Consider the following 17,159-nt stretch of genomic DNA (forward strand, 5'->3'; position numbering starts at 1 on the left):
GCATCTACGTGACGTCCTGCGCGCTATCGCGTGTCGTCGTCGAATCGCTCTCCCCCGTTTCCCGTTTCACTTGCAATTGTCGGCAACGTATATATACGGTTTTCCGGCGCGACATCGTCGTCCCGTTCGCGGACTATGCTGACGGCCGCGGGAGTGCTGGCTAGAGCAAGATAAGCGCTAGAGTTCTCGAGACCTACTGTTCGACTCTGTCAGGCTTCTCAACCCACTCAACGCGGCTGTCTTCGTCTGCTAGCCTCGCGCTGACCTGTCCTCTATATTTCACCTAGAGCGGAAAATTACAGTCATCTATATTATAGCTCCTCTCTACAGTTCTCGTGAGAATTACCACTTACCAACCGTCTCGATATCGTACATCTACTTATATCGTACATCTACTTATCGCAGTCCACGATATTTTCTAATTCTTCATGTTAGTTTAGCTACCGCATGCTATATTATAATTTCGCATTATATCTTACTCTTTTTATCATTATGTTAATTCGAAATCGATCGAAACTTAATTACTTCAGCTGATTGATTTATTTCATTATTTTTTCACCGACATTTTTTTTAACCTACATTTCGTCAATGAAAATTTTATTTTGCGCAATCGTTCGCTGTTGTTATCCGCCTTTTAAATATCGTTCTACTATTTTTACTTGTTACTGCCACACAAATTTAGTCGCAGCGCTTAAGCGGAGCTACTTAGCGGTCAATGATGCAACCGTTGGTGATCCAGTTATTACAAAAGCCGGGACGATCGCCGTTGCCGAACCGTTGTCCTCCATCTTACCGTCCTTTCGTTCGCTTTTCGTGTCCTCTCTTTCTCTCGGCAGTTCTTTTTTCGTGGTACTTTCGGCGTTGCGACACCCGTGCGAGCGGCCGGGTCAATCGAATCTCCGCCGTGTGCTTTTAATAGAACTCGCGCGATCATTACGCTTAGCCCGCGGTAAGGGCCCATTAGCGCAAACGTTGTGTTAATTAATACGCGCATTATTAAGAGGATTTCGACGTCGCGACCGCTGTGTACAGCCACTCCAGACACTCCGAGAGTCCCGCCATTTACGCGACAGTTCTTGTTAATAGAGCGCTCGTTCTCTTTCAAGAATTCCCCTACCGGCTCGCTAACGGAAGCCTTGCTTCTGCGATTGACAAGGATCACCCAGAGAGATTCGTCGTTGACCGGCGTTTTCTTACAACGATCTCGCAAGCGCAAGAGTGTACGCGAAGTGTTTGAGTTTGATTTACCTTTATAAGATTAATTAATTGCATCATGCTTCGTTGGCCTTCGCGGAATCATCGACGGAATTATCGTGTTTGGATCAATTAGATGTCGCGCTTGCTCATAAAGCTTCTCTAGCTTTGACTCTATTTTTTTGAAATTTGCACCGAGAATTTGTTTAGAATTTACGAAAAAAATCATGCGGTTTTCTCGAGAATTTGTCGACTATTTATAGCACATATTATTCCTTTCATTTTTTATTTCATAATTTTGACTATTTATAATTAATATATAAAAATTAGAGAATAATTCTCTTTAATTAGATTTCTAGTCCAATATGTTGGCCTCGCGAATTTTTTGCGCGAATCCATCAACGCCAGCAGCGTGGCGCTTGCTCTCATTGTAATCTGTTACGGATTCGTCGTTCATAGATGTACATTTGTTGCTGAAACTTCTCTATTAAACGTCTATCTTGATTCGGAACTCTGTCACAAGAGATCGACCAACGAGAAATACGTCGCGCTCTGGCTGTTAAGCACGTACGCTCCATTAGATTCGCCATTTATAGATTTTACGAATGGAATTGCGTATCTCCATTTTATGGAGATTTATCGATGCGCAATATTCGTCTTTATTAAAAGCGCTGAATGACGCATTGTTGTGTCATCTCGCAGATTTTTCCCGTTTGAAAAGCGCTCGTAAAGCTCGCTTTCTCCGCTTATACCGAACATCCTTTTATTTTCATCGCGCACCGAGGGACCTATCGACGACTGTAACTCAGCGTTGGTAAGAGCACGCATTACTTGCTCTCATTAGAGCCTGTTAAGAGGTCGGGTCGGCGGCACGTACGGCTTCGCGCGTATGAGATCACCGCGAGCACACACGCGAGAGCGCGCATCGCGCCTCCTCCGGCCACCTGCACGGCCGCACGCGAAGCGATATTACTACCGCCGGGTGTGTTACATCAGCGACGAGTCACGATGCTGGAAAACACGGCACACACATCCGCCGATCGATAACATTGAAAATCATCCCGTTCGCCTTGGCGAACGGCCAACGGCCGCCGCGATCGTAAATTCGCGAAACTTTCCTTCCGACACTCGTTCTCTTTCACCGCTCGGTCGCTTCCCCGCTTCGCGTCCAATTGATCCCCGGCCCATTCTGATAGCCCGCTGTTTTCCGTTTTATTGCAGTTCGAGACGATTTGCGCGTGATCCGAGGAAGCAACGACACAACAGGCACCATGGCGTTCGCCGGGCTCAAAAAGCAGATCAACAAGGCGAATCAGGTGAGTCGATTGAGTCATGACACTGAATCCCATTTCCCGGCAACTTGGCAGTGAATTTTCTCACTGCGAGGGATCAATACCTCATGCGCTAGTTGGCAAAGGATCACGGAGAATTCAATCTCGAGGAGTAGAATTAAATAATTTGCATGCTACATAATTTTCTTTAAGTAATGAGTCAATATTTAACTGTAATCGGAGAAATTAGATGAAATTCAAAGAACCATCTCGCGCGCAGAGTATTTTTCTTGTGGATCAACTTGCGTGATTAAAGTGTGATTTTTTTCTTTCAAGATTTAATCACTCTAATTTTGCAAAGAGTAGGTACTCTAAGTCGATCAATTAAATTACAAGCCGTCTTACGTGTTTATCGATTCAACGCTTACAAGCGTTAAGAAGAACATCGCATTAGCGATTCCGTGTAGCGCGCACGATTCGTTTAATCGACCACATTAACGGTGGCGTTCGTATGTCAGGCTACATTACGCCAATTACCGGCAATGCATTGCTACTTGGGGCGTATCTAGTAACATCACGAACTTACGATTGCCTGTCGTCGTTTGTCCACGTGCGGAATGCACTTTTTAATGCGATTAAGCGTCGCCGTGAAACTCGCGAAAATTAAGAGCATGTTCGCTGGCTTCTCGGTACCGCCGGAATAATTCTCAAAGTGCCTGATGCGATCGCAAAAACGAACGAAGGCAGGATCGAGTAATTCTCGAAACGCGATGCGCGAAATGCCGGTTAATTGTCACTGTCGTAATGCGAACCATCTATATAATGTGAAATCGATATTGTTCAACAGCATTCCCGAGAACACGGGAATACACGCGAGAATATATTTTATTATTAGGGAATTTCACAGTTTAGAGTTTTCAGAATCCGGCGTCTAAGAAACTGGAATGCATGAAATACGCGAGAATCGCAGAAATTCCGTAATATCGCTAAAACTATTTTTAGACGTAAAAAGAAGACTGGATATTCTTCCCTTCAATGAACGATGAATAAATTACTTGTTCTTCGTATTTGAGTGCGAAAAATAATGCATATTTAAAAAGAGTCCGCGAGATTCACTTATCTTTATTTGAAATATCACTCAGACGAAAAGTGGGTCTGACAGTATCATTGATGTCAGTTATCGTTTGGTCCAGCACGCTGTACAGTGAATTTTCATATCCGCTGGCATTATCATCTCGCCATGTTTAATCTTGGTACAACGAGCGGAGAAGCGTGACTGCCGCTGCTCTTAATTTTCGGGTTTAGTTGCAGCAACCGTGACTAATTGGGCACTAATTGTTAATTAAGAGAAACACAATCAACAAATCAGTAGTGAACCTCCATATTAATGATATGTCTGTGTCGCTAATAAATATGAGCGGGTTCTCACAATTCCGAAAGAATATCAAAATACAATAGAAATAGCATAGAAATAGCACGCACAAAGAGAAAAACAGTTTAGATATTTTAGTTGAGATAGAAATAATAATAAATTATTCTGTTGTCCATCATACTAAAAATACAAATATATAAAAATAAAACTTCTATTTGCCTTTACTTGATTCTGTACAATATATTAATATTAAGTATAAATTCTTTTAATTAACAAGAGCTAATAAGAAAATTAACTGATAGAAATCTTGATTATAAAATTAAGAGGAATATTTTATAATTCTATACTGTGCTTATTTTATCGGCGTGATCTTTGTTTGAATCTTTTTATTAATTTTGCAAATATTAGTGTTTGCCTTTGATTATAAAAAAAAAAAAACACGCATGAGGAGACGCATCTCGCTCAACGTGCTTCACGCTTATGCTCTACACTTACGCTCCAAATACCATGGAAAACATGATTACGAAATTCCTAACATTGACAACGCAAGATTACGTTGCGCATTAAATGGGACGCAACAAACATGCTTACGTGCGTGCGAAATTCTGCATATATGGCACTTCTGCCGAGCGCACTGTCGTCTCGCAGTAATGAAAATTGCTGTAATTATTCCCATAAGCCGCCCGTAACTGCAGGTACACACGGAGCGCTATTTGCATTAACGTGTACGCATCAGTTTACTTCGAGATGAAATATTCGATAATGCGTTATGTAGTTCTTACTTTAATTTGATTTAGGAGAACGCAATGCGGAAATTACGCGCCGAGTTTGTCCCGAGGTATAATATTCCATATTATATTATGTGGCTTTTCTATTATAATGTTATAGATATAATTTTGTTAAACGTAATATTTATGGGAAAATCAATTCTTACCTACTTCATTATTTATTCTACTACTTTCATCGTATTCTCACTCGTATCGTATATTACGATTTATTTATACGTTCTTGATGTACGACATTCTCGTTACATTAATATATTTGTTCCATTATGTTCGAGGCCTTACAAATGTATTTGCTTATTATTATTTTTTTTTTTTTGACGTAGCTTTGCGGAGAAAGTATGTCTTCTGTTATAAATATCAATTCTTAAGAGCAACCACCAGTAGCACAATTTACCTTGCTCAATTCGGGAAAGTAATTACTGTTGACTCGTGTCCTTGCGTTTCCACGAAAAGCGATGGCAAACGTGGCGGACAAACTGTTAAAATAAACAACAAATTTGAAATTGAGGGTAAAACTTAATTGTGTAGTGAAAGAAAAACTCCATTTGAAGTTCGTAAATTAAGTACGAAGATCAATCGAAGTAAGAAAAGAAAGATATTTGTCGACGTCGAAGATATTCAGAATAACACGATGGTAGATAAAAGTGATCCCGAAAGATCGAGAAAGGCTATCAGGCGTGAAAAATAGTTGGTGTATTCATTACAAAGGGACCACTTTGATGTAGTCGATACAGCCGATCCTCAGTGACGTGCGAGACGAAAGAAAATGAGTTCGCTTTATAGCGATATCAGACATACAGAAACTTATTTGTTACACATTTTTGACAAAGGACTCCATTTTAATCTTTGTGCGAAACCAAGTGGGCGAGATAACAAGTCAAATATAGATGAAAAACGGCAAGTTTCGCTCACGGGAGTTTTAATAACGCGTTGGCGGAACGTTATCCTGGTCTTAATTACTGCACTGCAAAGTTTGCCGCAAATGCAAAATGTAAATTTCAGCGTTGGCGAGCGGCGGTCGCGAATTCGGTCGGGAATTCGGTCGGGCAAAAAGTGCGCAAGCGACGTGTGAAACAATGCGAATTATTGCGCACAGGGGCTCGCGGGCGATTGTGTAACGAACAATTTTAAACTATCGATCGCGGCCGGGTAACTTCTCGGGGATCGGACGATCTGCGCGGTCGCTCGCACCACTGAAATTCGCCGGCGATGCGCGATGATGGCGATCCGCAACTTCTGACCTTTCGCGTTCTTAATTGTGCGTACCAGCGCCGAATATATTGCTGATAAACGAGGAGCGTCCTTGTTGGCGCGCCAAGTATCTGCATTTCGAGTATATTTATAACGGCGTTACACAAAACTCCGTATTATTTTATCAAAATCATTCGATGCAGATTAAAAGTGAATAAATTTCAATGCAATCTGATTGCATAGAAATTATTTTGAGATCGCTTTATACGCGATTAATATATTTAAATCGACTTTTATGTTATGTTGTATAAATCGTTGAATTTTATATAACATTGATGGTCTTAAACACGCATGTTAATTTAAAAATTGATTTAAAAGCTAGATTTAAATGTTCCAGATTTGACTGGCAAAACAAAAATTAATTTCAAAATTTATTTTTCAATAAATCGCGACTTAACAGATCGATTAAAGAATTTAGAGGTAAACTTTTGTAATTGAATTTTAATTTCTTTTTAAATAATTTTTGCAAATATTTACAATGTAGTTTAAATTTAACCGCGCCTCTAATTTGTGAACACGAATTTATGTGGTTAGCCACGATCAGAATTGCTTAACATTTCATTTGCTATATATCCGCGCATAAAGCGCGTACTATAGCATTATAGTGCGCACGCAAATAATGCGTAGATACACCATATTGCGCGGCGGCGAAAATTGCGTGTCTGCTTCATCGAGCGTGCGGAAAATCCTGATTCGAGCACACACACGTGCATACATTCGCCTCGCCTTCTGTGCTCTAATTGCATTTACTACGATGTATATATATGTGTAGACGTATGGCCGATGCGGTGAGTGTGTGGAGTTCTAAGTGCACCGCCGGCGTTGTGATGTCGCGTGTTATGCCGTCGCCGGGTCGAGCCTGGCAATATTGCGGATGTCCTGTTCGTCGTTATCGATGTCAGGACGATGGCGAACGGATATTTTTACGGCGCGACGCTTTCCCGACGTCGTGAACTCGATGATGTTGGAGACCGATCGACCGTGCGAGGTTTCGAGAATATGTTCTCGCTCTTTCCTCGTGCTCGTGCTGAAATTTCATTCGATCCCCTGTGTGCACACGGGGATATTTAAAGACTACGTCTTTCTCAGTTCTTAACAAGTCAACAAGTATACGCCTACACGTGCTCGACGTTAGTCACATTATATTAATTCATTAATGAAGAGAGGAGCTACACTTATTTGTAACTCTGAGCAGAATGTGGACTATCTACGCAAGTAATTTTATATAAAGAATGCTTTATATGAAAAGTGTTGAGTGTTTGTTATGAATATATTATATTCGAAATTGCAGAGTAATATGTGAGCAAATATAGAAGTACATATCGTACTAAATTAAAAATTTTATATTGCGAAATAACAAATATCAAAGAACGAACTTATGAACAATTAATTTAACTTTTTTATGAGTTGTATTTTAATAAATATTGAATTAAAAATAACGTGACATTTTTGTAGAATTAAATATCACGATTCTGTTACATAGGTGTGGTCGCCATTGATTAACATTTAAGAAATACGCGACAATATTCTGACTGATTATAAATATTGAAATTTTCTTTGTCTCTTCTGAAAGGTCAAATCCTCCGTCTTGCGCATTTTATATCGAGCATTCGGAACGTAACTGAGTTGATCGACGTGAAAAGGGCGCAAACATCAATTTTCATTATTTTTCGAATATATAAATAGCTTTGCTGATATTAAACGGACATTTTATATCTCCCTCCTTTTCATTGTATAAATTTGGGTTTATGTAAAAATTAATATATTTTTTATTTAAAAAGTGTTGATATTTCCTCGCAGATCGAGCTAAATGGAAATATATTTCTTTTCAACATTCAGTTATTTAATTGCCGGATGTACAGTTCTAATCTTCACGCGATATCGCGCGAGCAAACACGCCTGTGAAATTCGATTCCGATTAGAGCAACTACGACATTTAATCGGTGGTTGTTTTGATTGGAATAGAAAGGTTCCGAGCACAAATGTACTTCATTGAGTGGAGCAATTAATCCTTATTTAAATTGATAGTTCTATCGGGATCCGCGACGGTAACGTAAGTCTTCTGTTTTAGAGGCGCTTAAAGCGGAAAGAGCGATGCGTATACGCTGTGACGAATGTGTGTCGAGAGAGCTTTTACGATACACCAACGCGACTTTACTCGCGCCGTTAAAATTTAAGCCGTACTCGAGCCGATCGAGTCGCGAGCTCTACAACGAACTCGTTTTGCAAGAATTATGAAACGGTTATAAATACTTTCGCTTCTCAAACTTCAATCTCATCGACGTCCGCGGTGCTCTTTTCCAATTATATCTTTATGTAACCTACGCTATTACGAAAATGGCTCTAAGTGAAGTTCTTAATAAAAGACTCTTTAATGAAGAGCATAGAATGTGTCACTTGTAATTTAATGCAGTTTCTCAATAAACGTCGGGAATATTTACCTAACTTTTGGAATAAAGCAGGAAGTTATATATATTTTAATTATGTTCTTGCATTAATTGTTTACGTATTTGCGTGGATATCAATTCAACAGTATTTTTAGATGAAGCATCGATATTGTAAAGTTTCTAACAGAAGCTCTGCAAAATAAGTTCAACTTTAGCAAAATGCCGTGAATTAAATTTCATCCAGGTATAATATTGCAGTTTGGAAAGAGATCTGTTTCGTGCCGTGGAATTATTCTTGGATTATACAAAATTCAGTAGCCATTGAAACATTCGAGTTGTTTCTCTCGTTATTTTTCTGCGGCAAATTTTTCAGTTCGAAGAATTATCGTATTACCGGAGGATCCATCCTCTTTACGAAAGCGTTTCGACGATATTTCATACGCGCGATCCTTAAATCGCCGGCGGTGATGGTACGCTCGCGGCATAAAATGCGCGGCATCGCGGGAGCTGCTCGATGCGGGTCTGCTCGAGGATGACGGGCTACGTCCCTGTGTACACCTCGGGAAGTAGGTCGTCGTTAAATATAGGTCAGGGTCCCTTCTTTCTCCCTCTGTCTCTCTTTCACTCTGTCTCCTGCGAACAATCCCGCTTGCGAAGCTCGCCGCTCAGCGCGATTAACCGCGCGATACTATCTCCGTGTCCTTCCCGGCTTTCTTTCTCCGTGTGCACGCGACTGATCGCGCAGAGAAAATAAATCGTACGCTACTATGTGTTGGATTACGCTTGTCCGTAATCGAGAAAATCGATTCTTTAATAGAAACGCGAATCGCTCGGGCATTCTTATATTATCGAGAATTCCGATTGCTCCGCGCCGGAATAAATATTGGAATTTGCGTGAACGAAATTATTTAGGGATGCTTAAAGGAGCTTAGATCTGCACCGAGGATAATTAGCTAACTTTTCGTTCATTTAACTCTCCTCATCGTTGCGTTTGTGTTGCGCGGATAATTTTTAAGACAGAAGGAGGAAATCACTAACTCGATGCTTAAGCTTGATTCTGTTAGTTCTGCTTAACGGAGCAATTCGACCTTAAATTTCGATGCGTCGTACTATCGTTGCACTTTACTACTTCACTCAACTGGTCCTCTTTATATAATGCACAATCCATCATATATTATTATGTATATCACAGCTTCGATTAAGCGAATAAAATAAAATCGACGAGACTCGTCGAAATTTGTAGTAAAATTGAAAATTGAAAATTTATTTAAGAGAGATTACGTGATTCTTTTTGCGAGCTCTCGTACTCTCGAAACGACCTGAATTTCGCGGCACTTGGCAGGATGCGTATTCTTTTTCGCATTGGTAGAGATTCAGTGGGGAGCACTATTTCGCATCTTGATAAATTGATGAGCTGCGTCATATTATTGATCGCAGAAGCCGTCCTTGTCAATGATATTTCCTCTGCTTTTAACATCCCTCTCAAGCTTCTAAGATACTTCTCGATCCCTGATTTCGTTCTCTGAAATATCCGAGGAAAGCTTCTACTGTATCTCAAGATGATCCTGATTTACGAGCAATTAACCGACCTTGTCCAATCGACGCGGCCCGCAAAAATGTTATGTTAAGGAAGTTACGGGAAATTTTCGACAATGATGATCACACAAGCGTGAAGTGCTTACCTGGTTTATTAATAATTTATTAATAAGATTTATAGAAATTTATAAAAAATTGATCTTCTATTTTTAAATATTTGATATACTTCTGCATCTCGTACTTTTTATTTTTCCATTCTCGAATACTCAGAATCTTGAAATATTGAATAGTATATTTTTAGTTCCTTAGATTCATGTTTGTTCGTCAAATTTTTTTAACACACGAAACACATCCACTTAAATTGGCTTTCAGAAAGATTGAAGGTACATAGTGTAATTTTATTTTCTGAAGAATCGATTTTCACGCATTGCAGAGAGCATTTCAAAATCTCATTTCGGGATGAGCAAACAGGCCGATTGTGTGTGAGAAACGTGTTTAATATCTACAATCTTTCTTGCAAAATGTACGACACGTCTAGAAGACGAGATTCAACGCGAAGGATTGATTTTTTTTTATATCGAAAATAAAATCCCAGAGCTTTCTTACAACTACAAACATTTGCAATTATTTATGACGAGGTATTCGCAAGGGAGATGATAAAGTATCTTTTTTCTTTTAAGCGTTTCGGCGGTAAGAGGCGAGTGAGAAAGTTTTGATAATACTTGGGAAGTTTGACCAAGTCAAATTTTAACATCTTCGTGATTTTGTCGGGTCAGATTGTGAGACACTGGAAAAAATGTATAAAATGAGAAAAAGTGATTTTTTGATTCAGCTCTGTATTTTTGATAAATACAAAATAATGCGAAATTAATTCAACTGCATCATTTATTTGTTTTAGTTTTTCAAATTGATGCTGTACATTGGTTAGTGCTGCAGCATTTATAATTCAAATGAAAAATGTCGACGAAATCATATTGTTGCTTTAAATCACGCGAATCTATTAATATTACTGACGCAATATTAACCGTTTGGCTTAAATGTTTGAAAATAAATAATTTACCAATGGAACAGATTTCACGTCATGTTAACAATTTTTTTTTATCGTGCACAAAATGCATCGTTCATTTAACAGCTGTGTTTTTTACGCTAAGGATAATGAATTTTCTATTGCAGTACATGACGGAGAAAATGGGTGGAGCGGAGGGAACGAAGCTCGACGTTGACTTCGTGGACATGGAGAGGGTGAGTGATGTGTTTTTGCGCGTCCTGTATATGTCAAACGTGTATGTGTGCGTGTTGTACGTGTGCGAAGTGGAGAAGAACATCTTCCACATTTTCGCATGGTTCCTTTGTGAGGACGTCAAGAAAGGATGACTTGCATGCTTCATACGGTGACATTATTACTGAATTTCAAAGATTTACTGGGCATCCTCTGGCTCTCTACTCGGGGTTTTATCAATCATTTACCATCTTTCAAAGCGCTTACTTTATTTTCCTGGAAGTATGGAGCCGGCAGTTGCGAGATGGAATATATTATAAGACAGTGTTTCGTGGAAAGATTTTTTACCACCAGTTTTTATTTAAACGCTTTGTTTCAACTTTGTTGACATGACACGACATAATTTCTCGAAAACGAATAGTAAAGTTCCTCTTTCTTTTAATTCTCTGATTGCGAGTTTCGGTGCAGCTTTACATTTGCAAATTAATTTTTTTTGTGCAGAAATTTATAATTATAAAAGAATTATTTAAGGAGAATTTAAATAGCTATATGATTTGCCAAAATTGAAGCTTATGTAAAATGCGAGGCTATCGAAGACATTTCTGCAAGGGGGGGAAGGGGATAATGCGTTTTTAAAAGTTACACTGAAAACTTTGTTATTAAATTCCGCAGACATTACTTTGAGAGAGGCAATATCTCGAATACTTTATCTTATTACGCTCATTTTGATCGATAGTTAATAACTTCGAGAGCTCTTCGTGTTGCTTCATGACGTTTTCGCGTCAAAGTGAATTGACAAGAGAAACACAGAATTTCACGTAAAAAAAATTGTCACGCGTAGAAAACAGACGTCACCTGCGAGCTCGTGGAGGAGCTGCAGTTGAAGACGAAGGAGTTCCTGCAGCCGAATCCAACGGCGAGGGCGAAAATGGCTGCGGTCAAGGGTATCAGCAAGCTCAGCGGTCAGGCGAAGGCCTCCACCTATCCCCAACCGGAAGGTGTACTCGGGGACTGTATGCTCACCTACGGCAAGAAAATGGGCGATGACAGCATTTTCGGTATGTGCAATCTAAAGCCGATAATTGTCTCGCCGCGAAAAAACTCATTCGCGATTTAAAAATATTATTTTTTCAAACGAATGCCATTTTTTAAAAATATTTTTACGACCAACATTTTGTTATCTTTATTTGCACGAAAACCTTATTTGCAAAATTATTATTCCGAATTTTTCTTTCCGAAACGATCTTCTAATTGACAAGTTTTTAGCAAAAAAATTAATAATTTAGGTAGCAATTAAATTAAAAGTGATAATATTAAATCAAATAAGAATAGTAAAGAGTAGAATTGTGCTTCAAGATTTACTGAGATTCGAGTAAACGTGACTGCAATTTTTTTTATTAAAAGAGAGACACTGTGAGAATCCATAGAATGGCAGAATATACTGTCTAAAGAGAGCCGCCACCTTATCTCTCACCTTTTTATCAATCCTTACAGCTCAGGCTCTCATTGAAATGGGCGAAGCCATGAGGCAGATGGCGGACGTGAAGTATTCGCTGGACGACAACATCAAGCAGAACTTCCTTGAGCCACTGCACCATCTGCAAACGAAGGATCTCAAAGAAGTGATGGTACGGTTATTAGAAAAGTTGTGTGTTCTGTCCGACTAGAACGCCGTCAAGCGTCGCGTCGCTTCTCTCCTCACGCCTACGTCGACGCGCACGGTTCGATCCGCTCTGATTTGTTGTTTCAGCACCACCGGAAGAAACTGCAAGGCCGTAGGCTGGACTTCGATTGCAAGCGAAGACGTCAGGCGAAAGGTACGTTAAAGTTCCCCGCATGTCGTTCTCGCTTCTCGTCCTCTCGCGTTCGCGTTCTTATTGATTTATTCAGGCGCGCGGCAGCAAAGCGACGCCGCAGCCGTCGCACGTGTCCTTGCATGAACACGTCGTCGCTCTCCCGCGACGCTCGCAATTTGACGAGTCGAAATAAAAACTATGGATGGAGCTATAACGCGTATAATGACACTGGAAAATTGCCACTGCGACGGGGGAAAAGCCGGAACCGCACGATCGTGATTTCCCCGCGTTAGTGACGTCGTAAAGGGAAGTGTGAAAGGCGACGTTATGGTATGGCGAAAGGTCACGCTGGCAGAGATAAAAGTGTCTCATGATTAGAGCGAGGGATATAGATAGAAAAGAATCACGATTGCAATTTTCGAAATAAGCATGCGAATAATATATATCTAAAAAAATTTTCTGTCGCAGACATTATTTTTTTATTTATTATCACAACTTTGTTTTACAAGTAAAAAAGTGTGTCTCTGAAGTAATTTATAAAATTAAAATTAAAAAAGTTGTTGCCTTTGTGAACTATGAATCGCATTTTATTTATATTTTTTATCATAATTTTAATCTTAACTTTGTTAATCTCATAAATTTTAATATTAAATTATATTGTTATATTGTTAAAGGGACAGATATATTTTCTCTTCAGGCAGTAGTCTCTATGTAGACTTTTCGTTTATATTTTTTCAGCGTAATCACCGGTGGATTTTTAAGCTCTCTTTGCAAAGGCAGCTTCACTTACCATTATCGGCATGCGTTATGAGAAAATAGAATAATGTTTAATAAATGACTCGTCCTTTCAGAATATCGCGCTGTTACGATGCAATCGTTGCATGAGTAGAGGCCAATAATGCAGCTCTTGTTTTTCGTAATAGAAAGGAGATACCTTAATCGCATGCTGCGCTGCATGAGCACGATCAAATAGAATAAAGATTAGTATTATACTGTGGATTGAAAGTAGAGCGCGCGAAAGAGAAATATTTTTCAATCTTCAAGCATTCATGCAATTCAATAAATTTATGTTAAATTTTACGAATCTCGTTATATTTTTCACATTAATTCATATATTTAAAATCGTCAAGACCTTGCTGAAATTAAATAAACAGCGTGGACACTGAGTTTTAAAAAATTTTTAATTTATTTACAGCGAGAACTTTAATTAGATTTTAGCATTAATTAGAGAGGTTAATTGAAATTTAATGTGAAACGTTTGCCATTGCGATTATTATTATGATTTGCTGCAAAAGATTTTTGCTTTTTATTGATGATTGGCGTGATCTTTGCTGTTTTCCGTTGGACGCTCGCTTAATTATCAGCAGGGAAAAGATCTGTCAGTCCGCATTTCGGAAGCCCAGCGCGGTCAAACACTTCGTCGCCATATGCCGGTATAGTGACTTCCGTTTACGTGTTTTAGACGCCTGTCGCTGCCCGTATTTTTGGAGTGTCGATCGATACGTTTGTTGGTCCCTCGCCAAAACTCCCGTAGAATTGCCAAACAAATTTCGAAGATATCCAAAGAAATTTCTGAAGAATGTTCGAAAAATTAGCTTTGTAAATTTCCGCATTGTAAACCTTTGTGATCACTCAGTTTTTGGAATGATAATTCTATCCAAGTGAAAACACAGCTTTTTCTACTCAGCTCAGGCGTTACGCTTGCGCTCTCGTAGAATTGATTGCGCTTTTCTGTTCCCGCGCCGTACTTTAAGTGTTTAGATTTAGGCAAGCAAGCAACCCAGTAGTGCAACCTTTTTAATATGTCGGCGGGGCAACCGTTCGCGAACAGGTTCTCACGTTTCAGACGACGAGATTCGTCAGGCCGAGGAGAAGTTCGCGGAGAGTCTTCATCTGGCGCAGATGGGCATGTTCAACCTGCTGGAGAACGACGTAAGTCGATCTTCCTTAATCCGGGAATTGACTTGCTCGAAATTCTCATACCGTCTCGTTGCAGGTCGAGCAAGTCGCGCAGTTGGCCACCTTCAGCGAGGCCCTCCTCGAGTACCATCAACAGTGCGTCGAGGTTCTCAGGGGGTTGACGGAAACGCTTCTGGAAAAGTATGTCTGTGATCGTACGATGCCGTTAGAAACTGACGCCTCTTACAAACACACGTCACATACTTTTTCTGTAGCGCGCAAAACTGGTTTGCAGAATTTTCCAATTTTTCGCAGCTCCTTGAAAATAAAACTCACACGCTCAGTGTTATTTGCGATTTATTGTCCGACACAAAATTCCTTTCAATATAACGCATTTGTTGTATATATATATATATTTTTTTTTTTTCGTAAATGAATCCTTGCGCACAAAACGAAACTTTGCTCCGAAGCGAAGCTTCCACGATCGAGTAACTCTTCTATGTTGTCTGAATGAATTTGATTGTGCGAATAATATTGTCTACGGATGAAACTTGCTTTTCAGGAAAGAGGAGGCGGCGAACCGACCGAAGTTGGAATTCGTGCCGAAGACACTCGCGGATCTGCACGTGGAGAGTGGGCTGGGGTCGGACCACATGAACGGTGGGAACTTCTTCCTACACGGTAAAACGCATTTCACAAATACTCGACACACAACGCGACGACATTCGGGGTGGTCTGGCTGTCTAACTGTTCCTCCCGTTTTCCCTTATTTCTCTCTCTCTCTCTCTCTCTTTCTCTGTCATGTCGTTTACGTGTTCTCACGTGGTGCCACGATAACTAATATACTGCATTCCTCTGTCTTTTATATTTTGTATGGGGAGCGCCTTCGGCGAAGCCGTTTAACGTCGAACTCTCTGTGTCTCGCACGTACAAATTGCACCTGTCCGGGTCGACCAGGATGTGAGCCAACTAATTTTACCCTCCCGAACCGTCTCCCTCCTTTCGTATATACAACATAAATGAAAGCTATTATTCATGGATGCGCGCGGAACAAATATTTACATTCATCGCACTGTCGATTGAACGCGTTGAACATTAACGCTTTCACGAATAAACTCTCGCGGTTTCGCGCGAACAATACACATGGATGGACACATACACACACATACATACACACACACACACATCGTCTGTCACACCATTCTTCCTTCGATTGTGCTGTGTGTATATAATGTGGCATACCTGAATGTTTGTCCTTCTGACACAATGTAGGGGCAAGTCGAGCCGGCTCTCCGATTCACGGGGACGGGAAGCGCTCGCAGCTCGAGCTATTTCCGGCCGGAAACCCGCCACAATCTACCAATGGTAAACTTTGCATGGGGGTTTCCTACTTCGCTCTCTCGCTCGCTCTGTCCGAACAAACGACGGGACGAGTCCGTTCCGAGAACGGTTGCACCAACTGCGAGTCGCGCAGTTAAGGCCGCTTAACGCTCGCCGTAATTGCCTAAAGTTTCTATCGCTTTATCCGGTAAACGGTCTCTGATCCAGAAACGGATCCTTTATCGGTATTGATAATCGCGCTGTTGGTGCGACCGGTTCTGCCTTAATATACTTAACTTTGTTTTCTTTCAATTTTTTAATTTTCTTTCAATGGGGTTATTCACACCGCTTTCTCGTGTGCAACGGCAGCAATAACCAATCACCATGCATGTTTGTTAGATAGTGCCCTGCCACCCTGTGCCGTAGAAGAAGGTGTTGCGTTCGATAGTTTTTAAGTGATCGGATAATCTGCAGCAAGAAGGAGAAATAGTTTTTCCAAACTTTGTTAAGTTAAAAATGCGGCGATTGGATCAACTGTAATTATTGGATTTACATTTTGCCTCGAAAGATGCAGCCAATCTTTTCAAAATAATAGCATACTTTTTTTATATGTCTCCTTTTTGCCGTAAAAGTTTCAGTTGGCAGCTTTAATAATTAAATAATAAGTTTCAGTTAAGGGGTTTGTTTTTTCTTTTTATCTTCGAGCATTCGGAACGACGTTATTTTACTTTCGCATTTAGAAAGAGAACGGTATAGCACATCGCCGCCACTGCTTTGTTCGACACACGATGCGATGTTTTCGCGCAGAGATGATCCACGATCACCGTGGCGGATTGTTAAATATGTGTTGTAGTTTTAGCGTACGCGATACGACACGTAGTCGCCGCACGGCGTGTTTTTTTTTTTTTTTTGTCAGATTAGCGGCGGCCTTCGGTAGCTTAGCACATTCGTGCCGATTATTTTCAGCCTCGCCCTTGCCCTCACCGAGCAAGTCGCCAGCGAGGACGCCGATAACACAACCGAGAACGCCGTGCTGCACAGCCCTCTACGATTTCGAGCCTGAGAATCCCGGTGAACTTGGATTCAAGGTGAACGTGCAATTTATCATAATCTGAATATAAAGCGCTTG

General features: G+C 40.3%; 1 protein-coding gene and 1 long non-coding RNA gene across 11 annotated transcripts in view; one reads left to right on the plus strand and one right to left on the minus strand.

Moving 5' to 3' along the window:
• EndoA (endophilin-A) overlaps nucleotides 1-17,159 on the plus strand; it is a 31,615-nt gene that overhangs the window by 7,720 nt on the left and 6,736 nt on the right. For 2 of the 10 annotated variants that reach the window (XM_067356670.1, XM_012364241.2), the window contains exons 2-12: nucleotides 2,416-2,510; nucleotides 10,970-11,038; nucleotides 11,857-12,073; nucleotides 12,510-12,643; nucleotides 12,766-12,832; nucleotides 14,176-14,244; nucleotides 14,658-14,743; nucleotides 14,808-14,911; nucleotides 15,273-15,391; nucleotides 15,983-16,075; nucleotides 16,997-17,118. In XM_067356670.1, coding sequence (XP_067212771.1) covers nucleotides 2,466-2,510; nucleotides 10,970-11,038; nucleotides 11,857-12,073; nucleotides 12,510-12,643; nucleotides 12,766-12,832; nucleotides 14,176-14,244; nucleotides 14,658-14,743; nucleotides 14,808-14,911; nucleotides 15,273-15,391; nucleotides 15,983-16,075; nucleotides 16,997-17,118 — 1,125 coding nt within the window. In that variant the 5' untranslated portion in view covers nucleotides 2,416-2,465. Of the gene's footprint in view, nucleotides 1-6; nucleotides 336-1,851; nucleotides 2,009-2,415; nucleotides 2,511-10,969; nucleotides 11,039-11,856; nucleotides 12,074-12,509; nucleotides 12,644-12,765; nucleotides 12,833-14,175; nucleotides 14,245-14,642; nucleotides 14,744-14,807; nucleotides 14,912-15,272; nucleotides 15,392-15,982; nucleotides 16,076-16,996; nucleotides 17,119-17,159 lie in introns of those variants that run through there. The other 8 variants (XM_067356671.1, XM_067356672.1, XM_067356673.1 and 5 more) reach the window with 8 other exon arrangements.
• On the minus strand, nucleotides 11,345-12,625 carry LOC137000375 (uncharacterized). Its single transcript, XR_010890624.1, has 2 exons — nucleotides 12,490-12,625; nucleotides 11,345-12,038 (listed from the first exon to the last, which is right to left on the minus strand). It is a non-coding gene; the product is annotated as an uncharacterized lncRNA (long non-coding RNA).

Source organism: Linepithema humile, chromosome 6 (assembly GCF_040581485.1).
Source record: "Linepithema humile isolate Giens D197 chromosome 6, Lhum_UNIL_v1.0, whole genome shotgun sequence".
NCBI lineage: Eukaryota > Metazoa > Arthropoda > Insecta > Hymenoptera > Formicidae > Linepithema > Linepithema humile.